The sequence below is a fragment of the Thamnophis sirtalis genome, unplaced genomic scaffold (assembly GCF_051295495.1).
Source record: "Thamnophis sirtalis isolate CommonGarterSnake01/CBP01778 unplaced genomic scaffold, rThaSir2_p1.2 scaffold_4, whole genome shotgun sequence".
Taxonomy (NCBI): Eukaryota; Metazoa; Chordata; class Lepidosauria; order Squamata; family Natricidae; genus Thamnophis; species Thamnophis sirtalis.
Window position 1 is genome coordinate 39,547,631 of NW_028261384.1, and position 19,238 is coordinate 39,566,868.

A 19,238-nucleotide genomic window follows, 5' to 3' on the forward strand; every position below is an offset into this window, starting at 1 on the left:
GATCTTTAAAGAAAAATAACAGATGGAAGAGCTTGTTATTGAGCAGCATTTCAATCTGTGTAGAAAGCTCAGGAAAAAAGTTTCAAAATTGAAATAGATTCCATGTTAATAAACTTACTCATAAATTAGGACTGAAACCTCCTATTGCAGATAGCAGAATTCTGTGTTGTATCTAATTTTCACCTTAAAATTGTTTACTGAAATATTTGTATTCTTGCTTCCTTGATTATGGTTTATTGTACAAAGCTTGACATTGTAGAAAAATATTTTTTTTATTCAAGATTCCTATTCCAACAAGTACAGAGTTAGATCTGGTTACCATGTTGACTGATGATGCAATGATAGCAACATGGAATAATGAAGGATTACCCAGCGATAAGATGTCAATAGAAAATGCTGCTATTTTAACAAACTGTGAACGCTGGCCACTTCTAATAGATCCTCAGCTACAAGCAATTAAATGGATAAAGAATAAGTATGGAATTGATCTTAAAATCATGACTCTAGGAGAGAAGGGGTAAGTGCAGGTTGTATAACAGCATGACATATTTCCTGTCCACCCAAAGTCATTTACTACATGTAAAATAAAGTACATGTAGGGTGGGTGTTTCAGAAGAGATTAATCTGAACATAACAAATATTCCACTATTTTAATTATTTTCCAATGTGTTGGTGTTATATTATACCATTATACTGGATATCTAACTTGAGTATGATTTTGGAAGAAGCTTTTTGCTTTGTTTTCTGAGTTGAAAGTAAAATCTGGCCCAGTTCTTATTCCAAGTTGAAGAAAGATGTTGGAGAAATGAATTGGAGGCAAGGAGAAGTTGGAAAGGAGGTCTCTTTTTATTTGGTAGCCAGAAACAACAGTGACAACAGCATATTTCTGTTGTGACTGACAAATTGGGGTTGACAATAGATGGGCTTTTATACAATTTGGAGATGTGGGGGCTTTGTGATTGAGATGTCTATTCTTGAATAAGAATATGTCCTTTAATATTTTAATGGCTGTTGCCAGATTCCTATGGGGCTAGGTGGGGGTCATGACTGGCTCTACAGGCAAAAGAGGAAATGCAAATCCTAGGTGTTTTGTTTATCTAAGCTAATCTTATTAATAGAGCGGTCTGTCTTTATGACTGGATATAAAATATTCATTCATAAAGCCTTCAGGCTTCTGCTAGAGGCTGTTTTCCTTCTGCAGAAAGACTGGATCTGCTTTCTGCCTTTGTAACAGAGATTCTTTTCTTTTAGAGGAAATATTATATTCTGCCTCTTTTAATATTCCTTAGAATATTTTATTCTGCAGGATGGGGGCTTCCTACATCTGTTTTCAACAACTCAATAAGAATTTTCTAAATTTGCTATAAGGATTTTCTTTAACTTAACTTTGCACTTGTTGAAAGTGCCCCAAATATGTTCCATGTAAAGATGTATGGTCTGATTTCAGCTTGAGGAGCAAAATATACAAAAATTAAGCCAGATAATTTGGCTCCCTAACAAACCTGACAGGTGAGACCATGGTAAATGAAAGCATCATGCAATTAATTTCACTTGCATTGATAATGGATATATAGAGCGGGAAATTTATCTACTATTGAGTAACAAATTGCTCAATTTATTTCATCTTAAATCACTCAAGATATCTGGTGAGAAAGAGATTAGCAATGCTTGAATTTTTGCTACTGCTGTTTTTAGAAGTCCTATGGAGAGAATAAATAATTGTGTTCAATTATGCTTTTCATAGGCTGTTTTGTACAAATTCCTTTTTATTATTTTATTTAAGATTTTTGAAAACTATTGAAAGAACTTTGGCTTGTGGCGATGTTGTCCTGATTGAAAACCTGGATGAGAAAATAGACCCTGTGCTTGATCCTTTGCTTGGAAGAAACACCATTAAAAGGGGGAAGTAAGTACTTTTTGATGAACAGAAAAGTATTTTTTTGTATTATTATTTTTTTTGTATTTTATTTAACATTTATAGGCCGCCCTTTTCCCTGAGGGGACTCAGGGCGGCTTACAATAATGAGGGAAGGGGAGTGAAAGACAAAATACAACAAAAGAAAAGTGAAATAACAAAAAGTGCTAAAACACAACATTCACTCAGCATTCGGGAGGGGCAAGAAAATTATCCCCAGGCCTGACGGGCTAGCCAGGTCTTGAGGGCTGTGCGGAAGGCCTGGACTGTGGTCAGGGTACGGATCTCCACGGGGAGATTGTTCCATAGCGTCGGAGCAGCAACTGAGAAGGCTCTCCTCCGGGTGGTCGCCAGTCGGCACTGACTGGCGGATGGAATACGGAGGAGGCCCGCTCTATGCGATCTGATGGGACGCAGGGAGGTTATTGGCAGGAGGCGGTCTCTCAGATAGTCAGATCCACTACCATGGAGCGCTTTATGGGTGGTAAGTAAGACCTTGAATTGCACCCGGAGATCTACAGGTAGCCAGCGCAGCTCGCGGAGGATAGGTGTTATGTGGGCGAACCGAGGTGCGCCCACAATCACTCGCGCAGCCGCGTTCTGTACTAGCTGAAGTCTCCGGGTGCTCTTCAAGGGCAGCCCCATGTAGAGCACATTGCAGTATTCCAGCTTAGAGATCACAAGGGCTCGAGTGTCTGTCGTGAGAGCCTCCCGATTCAGGTAGGGCCGCAACTGGCGCACCAGGCGAACCTGGGCAAATGCCCCCCTGGTCACAGCTGATAGGTGGTGATCAAAACTCAGCTGTGGATCCAGGAGGACTCCCAAGTTGCGGACCCTATCTGAGGGGTATAAGTTTTGTCCCCCCAGCCTGATTGATGGTACGGTGGTCAAATTATTGGGAGGAAAACACAACAGCCACTCGGTCTTGTCTGGGTTGAGCACCAGTTTGTTTGCTCTCATCCAGTCTTTAACAGCTTCCAGACCCTGGTTCATCACGTCCACCGCTTCATTGAGTTGGCACGGGGCGGACAGATACAGTTGTGTATCGTCCGCATATTGATGATACTTTATCCCGTGCCTCCGAATGATCTCGCCCAGCGGTTTCATGTATATGTTAAATAGGAGGGGGGACAAGACCGACCCCTGTGGCACCCCATATGTTAGGGGCCTCGGGGACGATCTCTGCCCACCCACCAACACCGACTGCGACCTGTCCGAGAGGTAGGAGGAGAACCACTGCAAGACAGTGCCGCCCACTCCCACCTCCCGCAGTCGTCGCAGAAGGATACCATGGTCGATGGTATCGAAAGCCGCTGAGAGGTCAAGGAGAACTAGGATGGACGCAAAGCCTCCATCCCTAGCTCTCCAGAGATCATCGGTCAATGCGACCAAAGCGGTTTCTGTGCTGTAACCTGGTCTGAAGCCGGACTGGAAGGGGTCAAGATAGTTTGCTTCCTCCAAGGTACGCTGAAGCTGGAGAGCAACCACTTTCTCAACAACCTTCCCCACATAGGGAAGGTTGGAGACTGGACGGTAGTTATTAAGAACAGCTGGATCCAAAGACGGTTTCTTCAGAAGGGGCCTCACCACCGCTGCCTTAAGCTCGGTGGGGAAGTGCCCCTCCCGAAGAGATGCAACAACAACCGCTTGGATCCAGCCTCGTGTCACCTCACTGCTGTTGGCAACCAGCCAGGAGGGACACGGGTCCAGTACACAAGTGGAGGTACTCACAGCTCGCATAGCCTTGTCCACATCCCCAGAGGCAACTTCCTGAAACTCAACCCAGAGATGGTTTGCCAAGTCTTTCCCCTGTGTCTCAGCTGGCTCTGCAAGAGTGGAGTCCAGGTCCGCTCGAAACCGGGCAACTTTGTCCGCCAAGAACTGAACATACTCCTCAGCCTTACCCTGTACAGAAGTACAGAAATGGTAACTGTGATTGACTTTCTTTTATCAGTAGTGTTTTAAGAACAATGTTTTTTTCTCTTTACATTTGTTTTTCATTCTAGGTTAAGGTGTCATTATAACATATTTATATTAAAGAAAGTATATAGTTAAATGAAAACATTGAAAAATATCTAGGAATAGTCCAAGAAAAGGAGGCAGTTGTGCTATGAAAGAAGTGAGAAATTAGGGTGTTATATATAAGACTGACCTGGACATTTTATAGCCCCAGGCCATATGGCTGCCTCTGTCTGACCTGTGTGAGGTCAACTGGAAATTAGAAATCAAATATAAATAAGTGTACACCATACATGCAATACAAGTGTATTTTTTTTAAGTTGACTGCAATTTTTACATATGTGTCCATGTGCCTATGAACCTTCATGGCAATGCATTGGACAATAGATATTTACAAGAGATGCTGAGCTAGAATGTAGAGTTTTTCCAAGATATAAATGTTTTTATTTACTGAAGTCAGAGATAAAGTCATAGTTTGTGGAGTATAGATTGTCTTGTAAGGATTACGATTTGGATTACCATTATGTGATTAAAGATGCATAGAAATGGTGCAGAGCAGGCATGGGTATCTGATGCTTGCTAGATAAGCTGCAAAACCAATGAGGACTTTTTATCAAACTTTGCTCATCCATGGATGGAGCAGTCAAAACAAGTTATGTGATATCTCGCAAAATTGAAAAAAAAAATAAGTCATTTTTTGATGAAAAGTTTATCAAAGAGAGTTTGGAGGACTCTGCAGTGCTAATATGCCTTGAGAAAAAAATGGCATTTGAGACAAACCATAATGAGAAAGATTAAGGATTGAGAAAATCTGGAACTTCAGCTACAAAACAAGCAGATCATTTTTACTGTTTCTTCTTAGCTTTGGATGAGAGCTGCAATGTCTGTGACATAGCAGTTACTCATCTTTGTACGTGGGATAATGAAGGACTTTAAGATTATGGAGGAATCTTAAATGCCATCAATGAAAGGGATGATAATAAGAAGTGATTTGTTCATATAATAAATGCATACTTCAGATGGGACTGAAATGAGACAAACTGGCAGCATTTACTATGGATGATGGTCCAAATCTGATGAGGAGAAATCTCAGACTTTTGAAGCAGATGTAGAATAAAATGACTGAAATGAACCCTGAACAAAAATTGGTGTTTTTACATTGTACATCAGGAGATGTTGTCAGTGCTAAAAATTAACCATGTTATTGATGTTGTAACTTTATTGGGGCAAAAATATAGAATTACAGACAGTTTGCTGTACTTCTGGAGGATCATGAGACTGTTACAGCCTAGGTAAAATGCTTAAAATATTACGGGATGTGAGAGTAGAGATTCAACTGCTCTGTGAGAAGAAGGGGAATGATACCCCAGAGCTCTTAGATGCAGACTGGATGGCAGATTTTGGATTTGCTGTTGATGTGACTGCACTAATGAACTAAATATTCCACATTTTCTTAGCCTTACCAAATATACATTCTTGAGTTGTGAGCCGCCCTGAGTCCCCTCAGGGAAAAGGGCAGCATATAAATAAATTAAAACTAAACTAAACTAAACTTATGAGTAGCTGCTAATAAAGCAATATGATTTACTGCTTTTTAGAAGTACCAGTTCTTAAACTGGGTTTAAGAACCAGTTAACCTTGCCCAAGAATCAAGAATTCTTCCAGCATCTTTAGATGCTAAAACATGGAGTTCTTTGCCCATAAGACATATTCAGTGTCATTGAGATATCATCCACACCATCATCTAGTACTATTGCTGTTATAAATTTCAAATAATAAATTATAGTGCACTACTACCATATTGCATCATCCTAGGATGTGTTTATTAAATGAATTATGCTTATGACTAATGTTAAATTAGAGTTTTCTAAATGTATTGACTGCACCTTGATAGCTTAATGGAAACTATTTTGTATACTTTGTCAGATAGTAGTTGGTATAACTTTTAAAGGTGTGTATTATGATACTATTTAATTAAGCAATGTATTACTTATTCCAAGGAGCTAAAATTTTCTTCAATATATCTCCCTGAGATCATTAAGACTCATGAGTAGTGATGTAAACTTAGTAAATTTAATAACTGAGCAGGATTTTTATTGTACTCATTCATCTCTGACTCTTCAGTTGGGAAAATAAACCCTTTTCAAAGAAAATAGAAGTAAAAGTTGCAGTTTCCAACAAAATTATATATAATTTTGTGTATGTGTGTGCGTGCATGTGTGTGTATGTATATACCATATTTTTCAGAGTAGAAGATGCACCTTTTTCCCTCAAAAAAGAAGCTGAAAATCTGGATGCATCTTACACACTGAATACAGCATTTTTTTGTCTCCTGAAACTCTGCCCCCTTCACCAAAATGGCTGTGCATAGCTTTTAGAAGGCTTTCAGAGAGCTCCTGGGGCTGGGGAGAGCAGAAATGAGCAAAAAGTGGCCTCTTTTTGCACCCCCAGCAGCACTCTATAATCTTCCTAAAGACTATCCATGCCCCTTTTTTGGAAAAAAAAAATGGGCCCGTTTTTGCAAAAAAATGGGTTATTTTTTGCTCATTTTTGCCCACCCCCGAGGAACCCTCTACAAATGTCCTAAGAGCTATTCATGCCCTTTTTTTGAAAAAAATGGACCCGTTTTTGCGAAAAATGGAGCATTTTTGAGTGGTTTGCAGAGTGCAAAAAAATTTTTTTTTAAATTTTCCTCTTCAAAATCTTGCTGTGTCTTATGCTCAGGTGCATCTTGTATTCTGAAAAATACAGTATATACATATATATGTGTGTATATATTAAGTTACACATTCAAAGATTGGGTGTCATTAAAATTAGCACATATATTCAGCTTCAAAAATTTTAGCAATAGGTTCTCTGTCCGGTTGCTGGGTGATCATGGGGGCCATGGCCTATTCAGCCTCCTGACTCATGGGGGGGGGGGCTTTTCCACAAGCTTCTGGGAGGGTAAAAACTGCCTCCCCCAGGTCCAGCGGCTTTCTAGAGGCCGGAAATGTGCCCATTTCTGGCCTTTCAGAACTTCTTCATTTCCCTCCTCCCTGAGCCTCCATGTGAGCTCTGCACTTATCTCGCATCTAAAACAGGCGTGTGGAGACTCCTGGGAGGGGAGGAGTGGGAGGAGCCAGCCAGGGGTGGGATTTGGAGGTTCCCTAAGCCAGCCATAATTTTAGCTATGGGTTCTCCTGAACCCAGGCAAACCCATAGCAGCCCACTCCTGGATATATTATATTTGTTTTTCTGAAGTAGGATCAATTCTTTAATGTTTATGTGATATACTCTCAGTCTGGATGTGATGGACAGATACACTCCTACATTTTATACAGGTATAGAAAGTGATAAATTGTCATACCAAAAAGGTATTAAATTGTTAGAAATAGTTGTTAGAAATGAGAATTTGTATGAAAAGCTCAAATATATACAAAGTAAATATTATATTTACAGTGCAATCCAAGCCCATGAAGTACAAAAAATATAATTTACTGTCAGTTCATGCAAAGCTTAAGTGTAGATAAGATAATAATTATTTACCACAGTCCCAGCTGACAATAAGTGATTAATGTTTCAAATAGAAATAATATCTGTATATGTGTGGATTGTCTTTTGCAAGCAGGCACAAAAGACTATATTTCATTCATCTGAAGCAGGTATCATAATAAACACAAACATCTCTTAAGTGCTGTTTTGCTGCAAGAGACGAAGCTTATTCTGTCTGTGGAACAAATAGTCTTCATTTGTTCTATACTGAAGCTCTTTCAATCTGTTCTTTTCAATCTAGTCCATGACTAGTTGTTGAATTTACCCTAAATTCTGAGGCTACAGAGAGTGAAAACATGCAAACCATATTTACAGCATTTTAAGCAGGTTGTACTTTTTGTTTATTTCAGTAATTTTGTTAGTATTTCTTCTACTCTCACTCACACTCTCCAATCCCCTTGTAATAAAGAAAGATGCTTATGATAGATTTGATGCAGATCAACAGTTTGAAGTTCATTAATAATTGGAATGTTGCACAGTATGAAGTAATGAATACTAATTACTCCTTTCATGTCTGACAGCACCCTATGGACCAATACATCAGCTCAGACTTTAATTTGGTTCTAGTAATGGTTTTATCAATAGTACATTAATCCTATGTTTGAAAAGATATACAGATGAACCTGACCTACTACAGCTACTGCTGTCATAAAAGGGCCACATACTGACAACAACTAGGTAATTACAAATAATTAGATCTACTGAGCTTCAGACAATCCTAATTTTAAATAAAATATATCTTGTGATATCAATCGACAGAAAGTATTACTGGAAAGATTTATCAGCATATGCACCTTCCAAAGCAAATTTACTGGCTTTGCATATTAGCAAACCTCATGATCTGTGAAACAACTTCTTAAAATTATATCCTGCCTTTACTTTTTGGAAGTTGTTGTAACATAAAAAATTATGAAGGAAAATCCTGAAATACAAGATTACAATGTTTTCAGCATCCGGATTTCCATTAGTACTATTTAAAATCTGAAAACATGGAAGCATCTCCAAGCACCTTGACTCAAAGGTGTGGAACCATTATGTTTATGTATGGATAATATGCATCCTTCGGCATAGGGTTTTTGGCTAGGCTGCTCCTGTTGTGATTCAGTAGAAGGAAAGAAAAGGTGGGGAGGAGCAGCTCAAATGTGACCTTGGAATGCAGCTGTGCTCTTATGAGGGTAGATGAACAGCCGTGAATGCCAGCCACAACTATTGTGGGAGGATGGGATAACATTTTAATTGGCATACAGCATAAATCTTCGGATTTAAAGCCCGGAGAAGGCAGGCACTACCTCAGTTGTTGGGGCTCATGTAAATGGAATGAGAAAGAGGAGGAGAGAAAAGATAGAGGCATTGCTACATTTGAGTCTGTACACTTTGAAGCATCAAGGCAGAAAATGCCTTTGGAAAAACTATTCAGGAAGTTGGTGGCTGGAGAGAGACAGCATGACATGTAGTTTCCACTTTCTCATTCCAGAGGGAGAAGAGGATAAAGTTGTGAGCTGGAGTCTTTTCTCCAGAAGAGAACTAAAAATCCAGATAGAGATATGTGTCACACCAAAATTAAGGCATGGGGACAGAAGGAACAATCAGTCTTATATTTTGTTTAATCAATTGCTTGATCAATCAAATGAATTGATTTTGATCAATGTTTTGATCGTTTAAACATGAACAAGATCAATCAAGAGGAACAAAATCAAGGAGAGAAGCAACCTAGAATTAAGCAGAAACTTCCTAACAGTGAGAACAATTAATCAGGGGAATATCTTGCCTTCAGAAGTTGTAGGTGCTTCATCACTGGAAGCTTTTAAGAAGAGACTGGACAAGGAGTGGCCTCCTCTTGAAGAACAGGTTGCACTAGAAAATCTTCAAGATTCCTTCCAGCTCTATTCTGTATTGTGTATTGAGACATCTGCAAACTCTAGACAAGGAAGGACCAGACAGAAGACCCAGTTACATGCATCACACAAAATCTATGCTGAGGGACAGCAAACAAGATCTGAAAAAGCAGGATGAAAGCTTTAAGCACAGCCCAAAGGGACTTAGGCAATTCCTTCCCTATCTCTCTTTCATAGTGAAACATGAGAGGGGTGGAGGAATAGAAAGGGGGGAATTGGTAGCTAAGCAACAGAGCTGATGATTGCCAGAAAATAGCCCTGGGAGAGAGTTAGACAAAGTTAGACTAAGAAAGTTTGGACAATGCTATAAATAGTGGGGGTTACTTCATATTCCTCTAAATCAGCTTATATGTAATCAAAGAAACAAAAGAGTCTCTACTGTCTCTGTGATGCAATTGTCATCCTTAAATACACTAGCATAACTCTAAAAGAACTTCAGTCATGCTGTGGCAACACCAAATTGCCAGATAGAAAAATGCAATCTCGCTCTCAAGACTGCTTTATCTGTGTTCTTGCTGAAGCTTTACTGACAAATACATTAGGAATCTTTTTTAACCATCATGTAAGTTGTCCAGATCTCAGATATGTTGTCATATATGAAGCCAACCAGAATAGATTATATTATGAATTACACCAAACATAGATCCAACCCTGTCCATTCATCTCTTTATAGCATGCCTATAAACTATAAAGTGCCCAATCCACATTTAGGAACCTTAAGCCAATTTCATTTGCAGTATATACAAATAATTCTTGCTTGAGTATTGAAAATAAGTTTGAACTTTATACACATGCTTTTGGTGAAAGGAATCATTACAGACCGTGATTAGGAGGACTCTTCAAACCAAATTCATGTGGGAGTCCTCCTGGACCCAGAGCTGACTTTTGAACACCACTTGTCGGCTGTGACCAGGGGGGCATTTGCCCAGGTTGGCCTGGTGCACCAGTTGCGTCCCTACCTGAACCGGGAGGCCCTCACAACAGTCACTCGTGCCCTTGTGACCTCTAGACTGGACTACTGCAAAGTGCTCTACATGGGGCAGCCCTTGAAGAGTATTCGGAGACTTCAGCTTGTCCAGAATGCAGCCGCGCGAGCAATCGTGGGTGTACCTCAGTTCACCCATGTTACACCTATCCTCCGCGAGCTGCACTGGCTGCCTATTGGTCTCCGGATACGCTTCAAGGCTCTAGTCGTTACTTATAAAGCCCTTCATGGTATTGGACCTGGGTACTTGAGAGACCGCCTGCTGCCAATTACCTCCACTAGACCGATTAGATCCCACAGATTAGGCCTCCTCCGAATTCCATCCGCCGACCAGTGTCAACTGGCGACTACCCGGAGGAGAGCCTTCTCTGTGGCTGCTCCAACCCTCTGGAATGAACTCCCCGTGGAGATTCGAACCCTCACCACCCTCCAGACCTTCCGCACAGCCCTTAAAACCTGGTTGTTCCGACAGGCCTGGGGCTAAAGAGCTGTTGCCCCCGTCTCGAATGGTATGACTGTTATGTTTTAAATTATGCATTGCTATGCTTTGTTTTTTAAACTTTTTGTCTGTATCCCCCTTCCCTGGTTGAGTTGTGAGCCGCCCTGAGTCCCCTTCGGGGGAAAAGGGCGACATATAAATACAATAAACTGAACTGAACTGAACTGAACTGATTGCATACCAAACATGCCTTATACTCCAAATGAACAAGATTGAAAACTGTTTTTGTTCTGTTTGTCACTAAATACCAGTTTTTTTCTAGCTGAGATGATTTTTTCTTTGGGGTCATGCAAGACAATGCAGTTGCTCTACATAAAATATTACTGTTTACCTTGAACCTGGTGCAAATGTGTTCATCTTTTAGCTTTTATCTTTCTCCACTGCTTTGGTAAACTTATAGATTCTGTCTGCTATGATTGCAAGTAACAAATTATTTCTATATCTGATCCATTACAATTCACTCTCTGCATTATCAGAGGACATATAGTTGATGGACTTTCTTCAATAGGTTTTCTGCCTTTTCATATTTCAGCAAGTCTTTGGATTCTCATAAGTATTCTCTGATAATATCTTCTTGTTGTACTAAGCGGAGAAGCTCTGTTAATTAGGATACAATGATTTCTGAAATCATTGTTTACATTAATTTGTTTATCTTTCTATTCATGCATGCATTAAAGAGTCATATAAGAGCAAAGACCAAAAAATCTATTTGTTCATACAATTTAGCTTTGCATTTTTCTTTCTGCACATGAATATTCATGTATTTAAAATATTTGACACACGGTTACAATGAAATAAATAATGTGTAAGTAGGTATAGTTGGAGAGAGAGATTTGTCCATTATCTTACAAAGATCCTAGAATGGCCAATATATATATATATTTGGGCATACCAGGGGTTGTGACTTTAAATAAATACCTTTCACCCTGGCCTGGCTGATAAGGAGTTGAGCTCTGTAGCTCAATGGTTAACACATCTGCCTAAGAGGCAATAGAGCACAGGTTCGATTCCCAGCAAGGGTATGGCTAGCTGATGAGAGCTAAATAGCTTGAAATAGATCTATACTAGTCTCCCTTTATTTATTTATCAGCATAAATATTATATATATATATATATATATATATATATATATATATATATATATATATATATATATATATATATATATATATATATATATATATATATATATATATATATATATATATATATATATATATATATACACATACACACACACGTCTGTGTGTGTGTGTGTGTTTGTTTTTATTTGTGCTGATAAATAAAGGGAGACTAGTGTTTGTTTGTTTTTATTTGTGCTGATAAATAAATAAATATTTGTACTGTTGCCTTTGTTATATTTGTGGTTTTTTTAAAAATTTGTGCTGATAAATAAACAGTAAAATAGTAAAAATATTGGGTTTCTGTCGTGATGGACTCTTGTGACGAGCCGATTGACAGATGATGGAAGCAGTTAGCTTCCTCCCATAATTGGGGCTTACCAGGGGTTGTGACACTAAATATATACCTTCTTCCCTGGCTTCAGCTGATAAGGAGGAGACCTGTAGCTTAATGGCTAAGATGTTTGCCTAAGATGCAATACAGCACAGGTTTGAATCCCAGTAAGGATATTGCTAGCTGATGAGAGCTAAATAGCTTGAAATAGATCTATACTAGTCTCCCTTTATTTATTTATCAGCACAAATTAAAAAAAACAAACACACACACACACACACAGACATTGCCTTTGTTATATTTGTGGTTTTTTAAAAAATTTGTGCTGATAAATAAACAGTAAAATAGTAAAAATATTGGGCTTCTGTCGTGATGGACTCTTGTGACGAGCCGATTGACAGATGATGGAAGCAGTTAGCTTCCTCCCATAATTGGGGCTTACCAGGGGTTGTGACACTAAATATATACCTTCTTCCCTGGCTTCAGCTGATAAGGAGGAGACCTGTAGCTTAATGGCTAAGATGTTTGCCTAAGATGCAATACAGCACAGGTTTGAATCCCAGTAAGGATATTGCTAGCTGATGAGAGCTAAATAGCTTGAAATAGATCTATACTAGTCTCCCTTTATTTATTTATCAGCACAAATTAAAAAAAAAAAAACACACACACACAGACATTGCCTTTGTTATATTTGTGGTTTTTTTAAAAATTTGTGCTGATAAATAAACAGTAAAATAGTAAAAATATTGGGTTTCTGTCGTGATGGACTCTTGTGACGAGCCGATTGACAGATGATGGAAGCAGTTAGCTTCCTCCCATAATTGGGGCTTACCAGGGGTTATGACACTAAATATATACCTTCTTCCCTGGCTTCAGCTGATAAGGAGGAGACCTGTAGCTTAATGGCTAAGACGTTTGCCTAAGATGCAATACAGCACAGGTTCGAATCCCAGTAAGGGTATGGCTAGCTGATGAGAGCTAAATAGCTTGAAATAGATCTATACTAGTCTCCCTTTATTTATTTATCAGCACAAATAAAAAAAACACAAATATAACAAAGGCAACAGTAAAAATATTGGGTTTCTGTCATGATGGACTCTTGTGATGAGCCGATTGACAGATGGAAGCAGTTAGCTTCCTCCCATAATTGGGGCTTACCAGGGGTTGTGACTCTCTCTCTCTCTCTCTCTCTCTCTCTCTCTCTCTCTCTCTCTCTCTCTCTCTCTCTCTCTCTCTCTCTCTCTCTCTCTCTCTCTCTCTCTCTCTCTCTCTCTCTCTCTCTCAATGTACGTATATATATCAAAAACAACCCCAAAAATGGGCCATTTTTTGTTCATTTTTGCCCTTTCCCCAGTCCCCAGGAGCATTTGCAAGCCTCCTAAAGGCTATGCATGCCTTGTTTTTCCACAAAAAATGATGCATGCAGAAATTTTGGGAGGCCTGCAGAGTGCAATTTTTTTTTTAATTTATCTCTTCAAAATCTTGGTGTGTCTTATACTCTGAAAAATACGGTATTTCAGTATGTGAAGGTGAAGGATCTGCTCTATAAGAGCTTCTCTAAGGATTCTATTCACATCAGCTATGTTGGATACTGGGGAAAAAATCCATGATTACCATACCTTGAATTCCAGAGTTAACCTCTACATAAATGTCTTTTATTGAATTGGATGAATTAATTCTGTCATCCTTTTCTCCTCTACTTCTTTGGCTGCTATCGTAGCTGAGCCATAAGAGAGCAATAGCACAAACATTTATTTTCCCCAAATCTGCAATTAAATAAAATCCCCAACATAGCTATAGTGATAAAACTCACTGAATCATTGTGGAGTGCTTGTCTTTCATAGCTATAACCACAAAAAATTGGTAATAATTTATCACTTCTGAGGATTGAGCACATATAAAGTACAATTTTAGTACAAGGCTCCAGATCTCATTTTAAAATGAACCATTTTAGCATTGCAATAGCATGAAATTGTTCCCCAGGTAAGTTTCTCTGTAAATAAAGGAAAACAGTGAGTTACAAAATTGCCCTCTTTGTTCTATCGCCAATTTCTGAAATCATTCTTCCATTTTCCCTTGCAGCGGAGTGCTTATTGAAGTTCAGCATATGTTCTTATTGAAGTTCAGCATATGTTCTGCAAATAGACATTTTATGACATGTCTGTACAACAATTTTAAAATTATTATTAAAAAAAATCCATCTGAACAATATTTCAAAATATAGTTTGATACCAGATTTAGGATTGGCTTTAGCATATTACTTTCTATTTATGAAACCACTTTTCTTAGGTTCTGTCTGATCAGATGGGCATGTTCTGGGTGCCAAAGATTAAACAGTGCCATCTAGTGTGATCCTGCAGTAAAGCCTTCTTTGTAGTTGCACCCACCCTATTAGGTCACCAACATTGACAAATTTGCTTGGCCTCAAATATGCTGTCTTTTGATGCTGTCCTTCAAAACAGATCTTAAAACCTACCTTTTTAAACTGGCTGAAAACTAGAATGATTGGTGAATGACAGGTGGCTAGAATTTTATTTGTATTTTTCCCCAATGTACTATATTTGTGTATTTGCTTTCCCTTCTCCTGTACTTTAAATAAGCTGTGTACTTTCAATGACACTTACAAGTTTTTAAACAGGGTATGCATAAATCCCCATGTGAATTTAATTTTTCTTAACTGGTTTTCTTTTTTTTAAAAAAAATCTTATGGAAAGCTGCATGTTGAAAACTAAAGCACAGCATCAGCTTTATTTATAATAGTGTGAGTCATGCTTGGCCTCCTTTGACATTTTTTTTGCATTTTTTGAGGACTCAATATTGTAATGATTTTCATTTTAATCAATCTCAGGTATATCAAAATTGAAGACAGAGAATGTGAATTCAACAAGAATTTCCGTCTCATTCTTCACACTAAGCTGGCCAACCCCCACTACAAACCAGAGCTGCAGGCTCAGACCACTTTAATTAATTTCACAGTCACAAAGGATGGATTGGAAGACCAGTTGTTGGCTGATGTTGTTGGTATTGAACGACCAGAGTTGGAGACAGTCAAGGTAAGCCCACACGATGCTATGGTATCACGCAGTCGATGAGATTCCATTATTTATTTATTTACTTATTTATTTATTTATTTATTTATTTATTTATTTATTTTTTATGACATGATAATCACCATGTAATGCATATAATCATATAAAACGGTGGGATTAAAAAAAAATACTACTGATTCTGTGGGTGCACACGGCGTGGCTTGGTGGGCGTGGCTTGGTGCACATGGCATGGCTTGGTGGGTGTGGCTTGGTGGCCATGGCGGGGGAAGGTTACTGCAAAATCCCCATTTATTCCCGATCAACTGGGACTCAAGAGGCAGAGAATAGATAGGGGTGGGGCCAGTCAGTGGTGGTATTTACAGGTTCTCTGAACTACTCAAAATTTCCACCACCAGAATTGGTCAGAACCTGCTAAATACCATCTCTGATATAAAAAGATAAAGATACAAACTCAAATTAATTATAAATTAGATGTTAAAATAATATAGCAATTAAACAGCTGGCAGAAGTGGAAGTTCCATAGTTGAATTTCCCCATTGACTTAGCCTGTTAAAAGCTGGTTGGGAAGGTCACAAATGGTGATCACATGATTCTGAGACACTACAACTGTTGTAAATATATGCCCATTGTCAAGTACTCAAATGTTGACCATGTAACTGCAGAATTCTGCAATAGTCATAAGTGCAAAGACTGGTTATAACTTACTTTTATCAGCCCTATCATAACTCTGAACACTTGTTAAACAAAAGATCGTAGGCTGAGGATTACCTGTACTTTTTGAATGCAGCCTTTATGTATGACAATATACTCATCATACATCATCAAACATCACTGATGCTAATCAGTGATAGATAGGCTGTTTGTTACTGTTCAGTTGCAATTCCTGCTAGTTCTTGCAAATATAGACACCATCATCATTGTCGTCATAATTAACAACAACAAAACATTATTTGGTCATAGGCAGCATGTACAATACAGAAATCACAGTTAATTAGAATAAATACAAAAGAAATGTTTTTATATATGTAACTAAAATATCTAACAAGTTAGAATCAATCCTACAGTGTAAAATGTAGATTACTGAACAGTACTTGGCTGCGGACAGAGAGATGGAGTCAAATTGATAATAATCCCTATTTTCCAAACTTTTCATTATGTTTCCTAGTCTCTTCTGACAAAACAACAAAATGATTTCAAAATTCAATTGAAGGTCTTAGAAGATGATCTACTTTTTCGCCTTTCTGCTGCTGAAGGCAGCTTCTTGGGAGATACTGAACTTGTGGAGAAACTTGAAACCACAAAATTAATGGCGGCAGAGATAGAATTCAAGGTACTGCAGCTTTAGGCTTTGATTTTGTTAACTTCAAATACATTTTTTATCTGAAGACAAATCCAGATATACTATGTGGATCTCCTTCCTGTAACATAAATGTTAGCAGTTTGATCTCTCCAATATATGAAATAATAACTTCTGGCTTCTTGGAACCCAATGGGCTCACTATGCAAAGCATCTGCCATTTTTAAATGTTCAGTGCTTGTTATTGTGATATTAAAAGCAATTGGCCCATAACATTTAAAAGTAGATTAATGGAGAAGGGTGAAATCACAACATCATAAGCATTTTAGGGATCAGTTTATGGTCCTTGAATGAGTGGCAGGCAATTGTGATTATGCGTGAAGCTCCACTCACATGAATGGAGCTTCATGTGTAAGTGCAAGCACCCTCTGCTCATTCAAGGACCATAAACTCATCCCTAAAATGCTTATTATGTTGTGATTCCACCTTTCTCCATTAATCTACTTTTAAATGGAGCTTCACATAGGTGTGCATGCTTGCCTACCACTCATGCAAGTGGAGCTTCACATGCATTCATTTGCCCATTTTTCCCATGGCCCAGTTTCAAACAGGCCACAATCTGGTAGTGGGCCATGGCCAGGGTATTGGGGACCCAGTTTATAATGTCAACATATTGACCTCTACAATCTGGGTCCTCATTTTACTAACCTCGGAAGGATGGAAAGCAGAGTCAATTTTGAGCACAATTGAGATCGAACTCCAGGCTGTGGGCAGAGTTTGCTTGTAACACTGCATTCTAACTACGCCACCAGATTGTATTGTATTGTATCATATTGTATTGTATAGTATTGTATCATATCATATATTTTATAATATTAAGATGAAAAAAGCATGAATTTAATCATTTGAGACTGCTATTTTCGTGTAAGCAATATTATTTCAGAAACTGACCTGTATAGTCCTGCAGCTGCTTATTTACAGTTTTCATCTAATCATTTTTATCTTCCTTGAAATAACTGTATAGCTTCTTATGGACTAGAATTAGCACTTTTGACCTTTGTATCATTCATAAGTAATATTATTATCAAAACAATCTTATCAACAGTCCTGAACGGTGATATAGATTCATTATAGATGCTAGTATTTTAGTTCCCATTTTAAAGCATCCTTTAAAAAAAAAGCTCAATAGTTAACCACTGCAAATTATATGCTACTACTTCTCTACAGTTCTCATTCTTAACTCAATGGGGATTTTGCCTAAGTAATTTTGTCTAAGATTGCAGCTTAAACATTACTGTGAATTTGCTCTACCAATAATTATGATACCTTCTTTGTTGTTATCTCACAGGCTGCAGAAGCCAGAGAAAATGAAGTTAATATTAATGAAGCCAGAGAGTATTATAGACCAGCAGCTGCAAGAGCTTCTCTTCTTTATTTTGTCATTCAGGATCTAAGCAAAATCAATCCCATCTATCAGTTTTCACTGAAGGTAACAACTTTTTCTTGCTTTATTTTTGAAAGTAAAAAATAAATGCAGAGCTGCAAACAGCTTGATTACCAGCAATCGTATCCCCAGAAAATAGGAAAGTGGTAGGATATTTTTTAAATAATTTAAAGTCACTTATTATGCCCTCCTGTTATTAATAATAATAATAGTTTATATTATGTTGAAAAATGTACAGACAATTTCTAGCTAGAGAATTGTGAAATAGAAAAAAATATGATTGTATAGCACCCATAACAAATGTGATATCTTCTTAGAATATACTGCTGTTTTCCAATGTCAGTGGCAGAAATATTAATGAAATGTTAAATAGAAAAATAGCAACTTAGAACAGCAGAGTATCGTAAGAGAATATTAGAATTATTCAGAGCAGCTGCAAGCAACATTGTCCAAACAATGTTTTATGTTCGAGACAATGTTGCTTTATGTTCCAGACTTCAATCCATTACGGTGTCATCCAAGTACTTCATCCATGCCACTTTCCCCCCACTTATTCCTTTTATTTCCTGTTTGGTTTGTTTGTTGAAAAAAACCCTGAACATTTGAGGACTTGATCATTCCACACTAGACTTGATTATTTCCCCTCCCTTCTTCAGAGTTTGCTAATGGGTTTAATAAATGTAAATTTTCTGGTACTTTATGAACATATCATGATATAGCTGCTCTCATTTCTTCAAAGACAGTGAGTATTTTAATATTTTATGGCATTTGCTTCTGAATGACTCTTTATTCCTTATACATAGTTCAAGAATCAATGGATTTTGTCTCCTTGCTAAAGGAAAATATGTTTTCATTTATTCTTCTGTTATTCTTCTAACAGTTCATTCTTGTTTAAGCTAATCCATTGTCTTGTGTGTGTGTGTGATCTATGTCTGTCTGTCTGTCTATATCTCTCTCTCTCTAGATAAATAGATAGATAGATAGATAGATAGATAGATAGATAGATAGACAGACAGAGAGACAGAGAGACAGAGAGACAGAGAGACAGAGAGACAGAAACAGAGAGACAGAACAGAACAACGCCCTTCTCCCTTACATTAAAGGCACCACAGATAAAATCAGCAAAATTCTCCACAAATATCAAGGCAGCCTTCAACACTGACCAAAAAATAACCACATCTTAAGAAACCCCAAAGAAAAAATCC

General features: G+C 38.0%; 1 protein-coding gene across 1 annotated transcript in view; it reads left to right on the plus strand.

The window, feature by feature from the left end:
• The window catches only part of DNAH11 (dynein axonemal heavy chain 11), a 179,655-nt gene that overhangs the window by 135,315 nt on the left and 25,102 nt on the right, over positions 1–19,238 (plus strand). Inside the window, exons 64-68 of the mRNA XM_087712777.1 lie at positions 282–517; positions 1,784–1,906; positions 15,091–15,295; positions 16,458–16,622; positions 17,938–18,078. Of these exons, the coding sequence (XP_087568903.1) occupies positions 282–517; positions 1,784–1,906; positions 15,091–15,295; positions 16,458–16,622; positions 17,938–18,078 (870 nt within the window). The remainder of the gene's footprint in view (positions 1–281; positions 518–1,783; positions 1,907–15,090; positions 15,296–16,457; positions 16,623–17,937; positions 18,079–19,238) is intronic.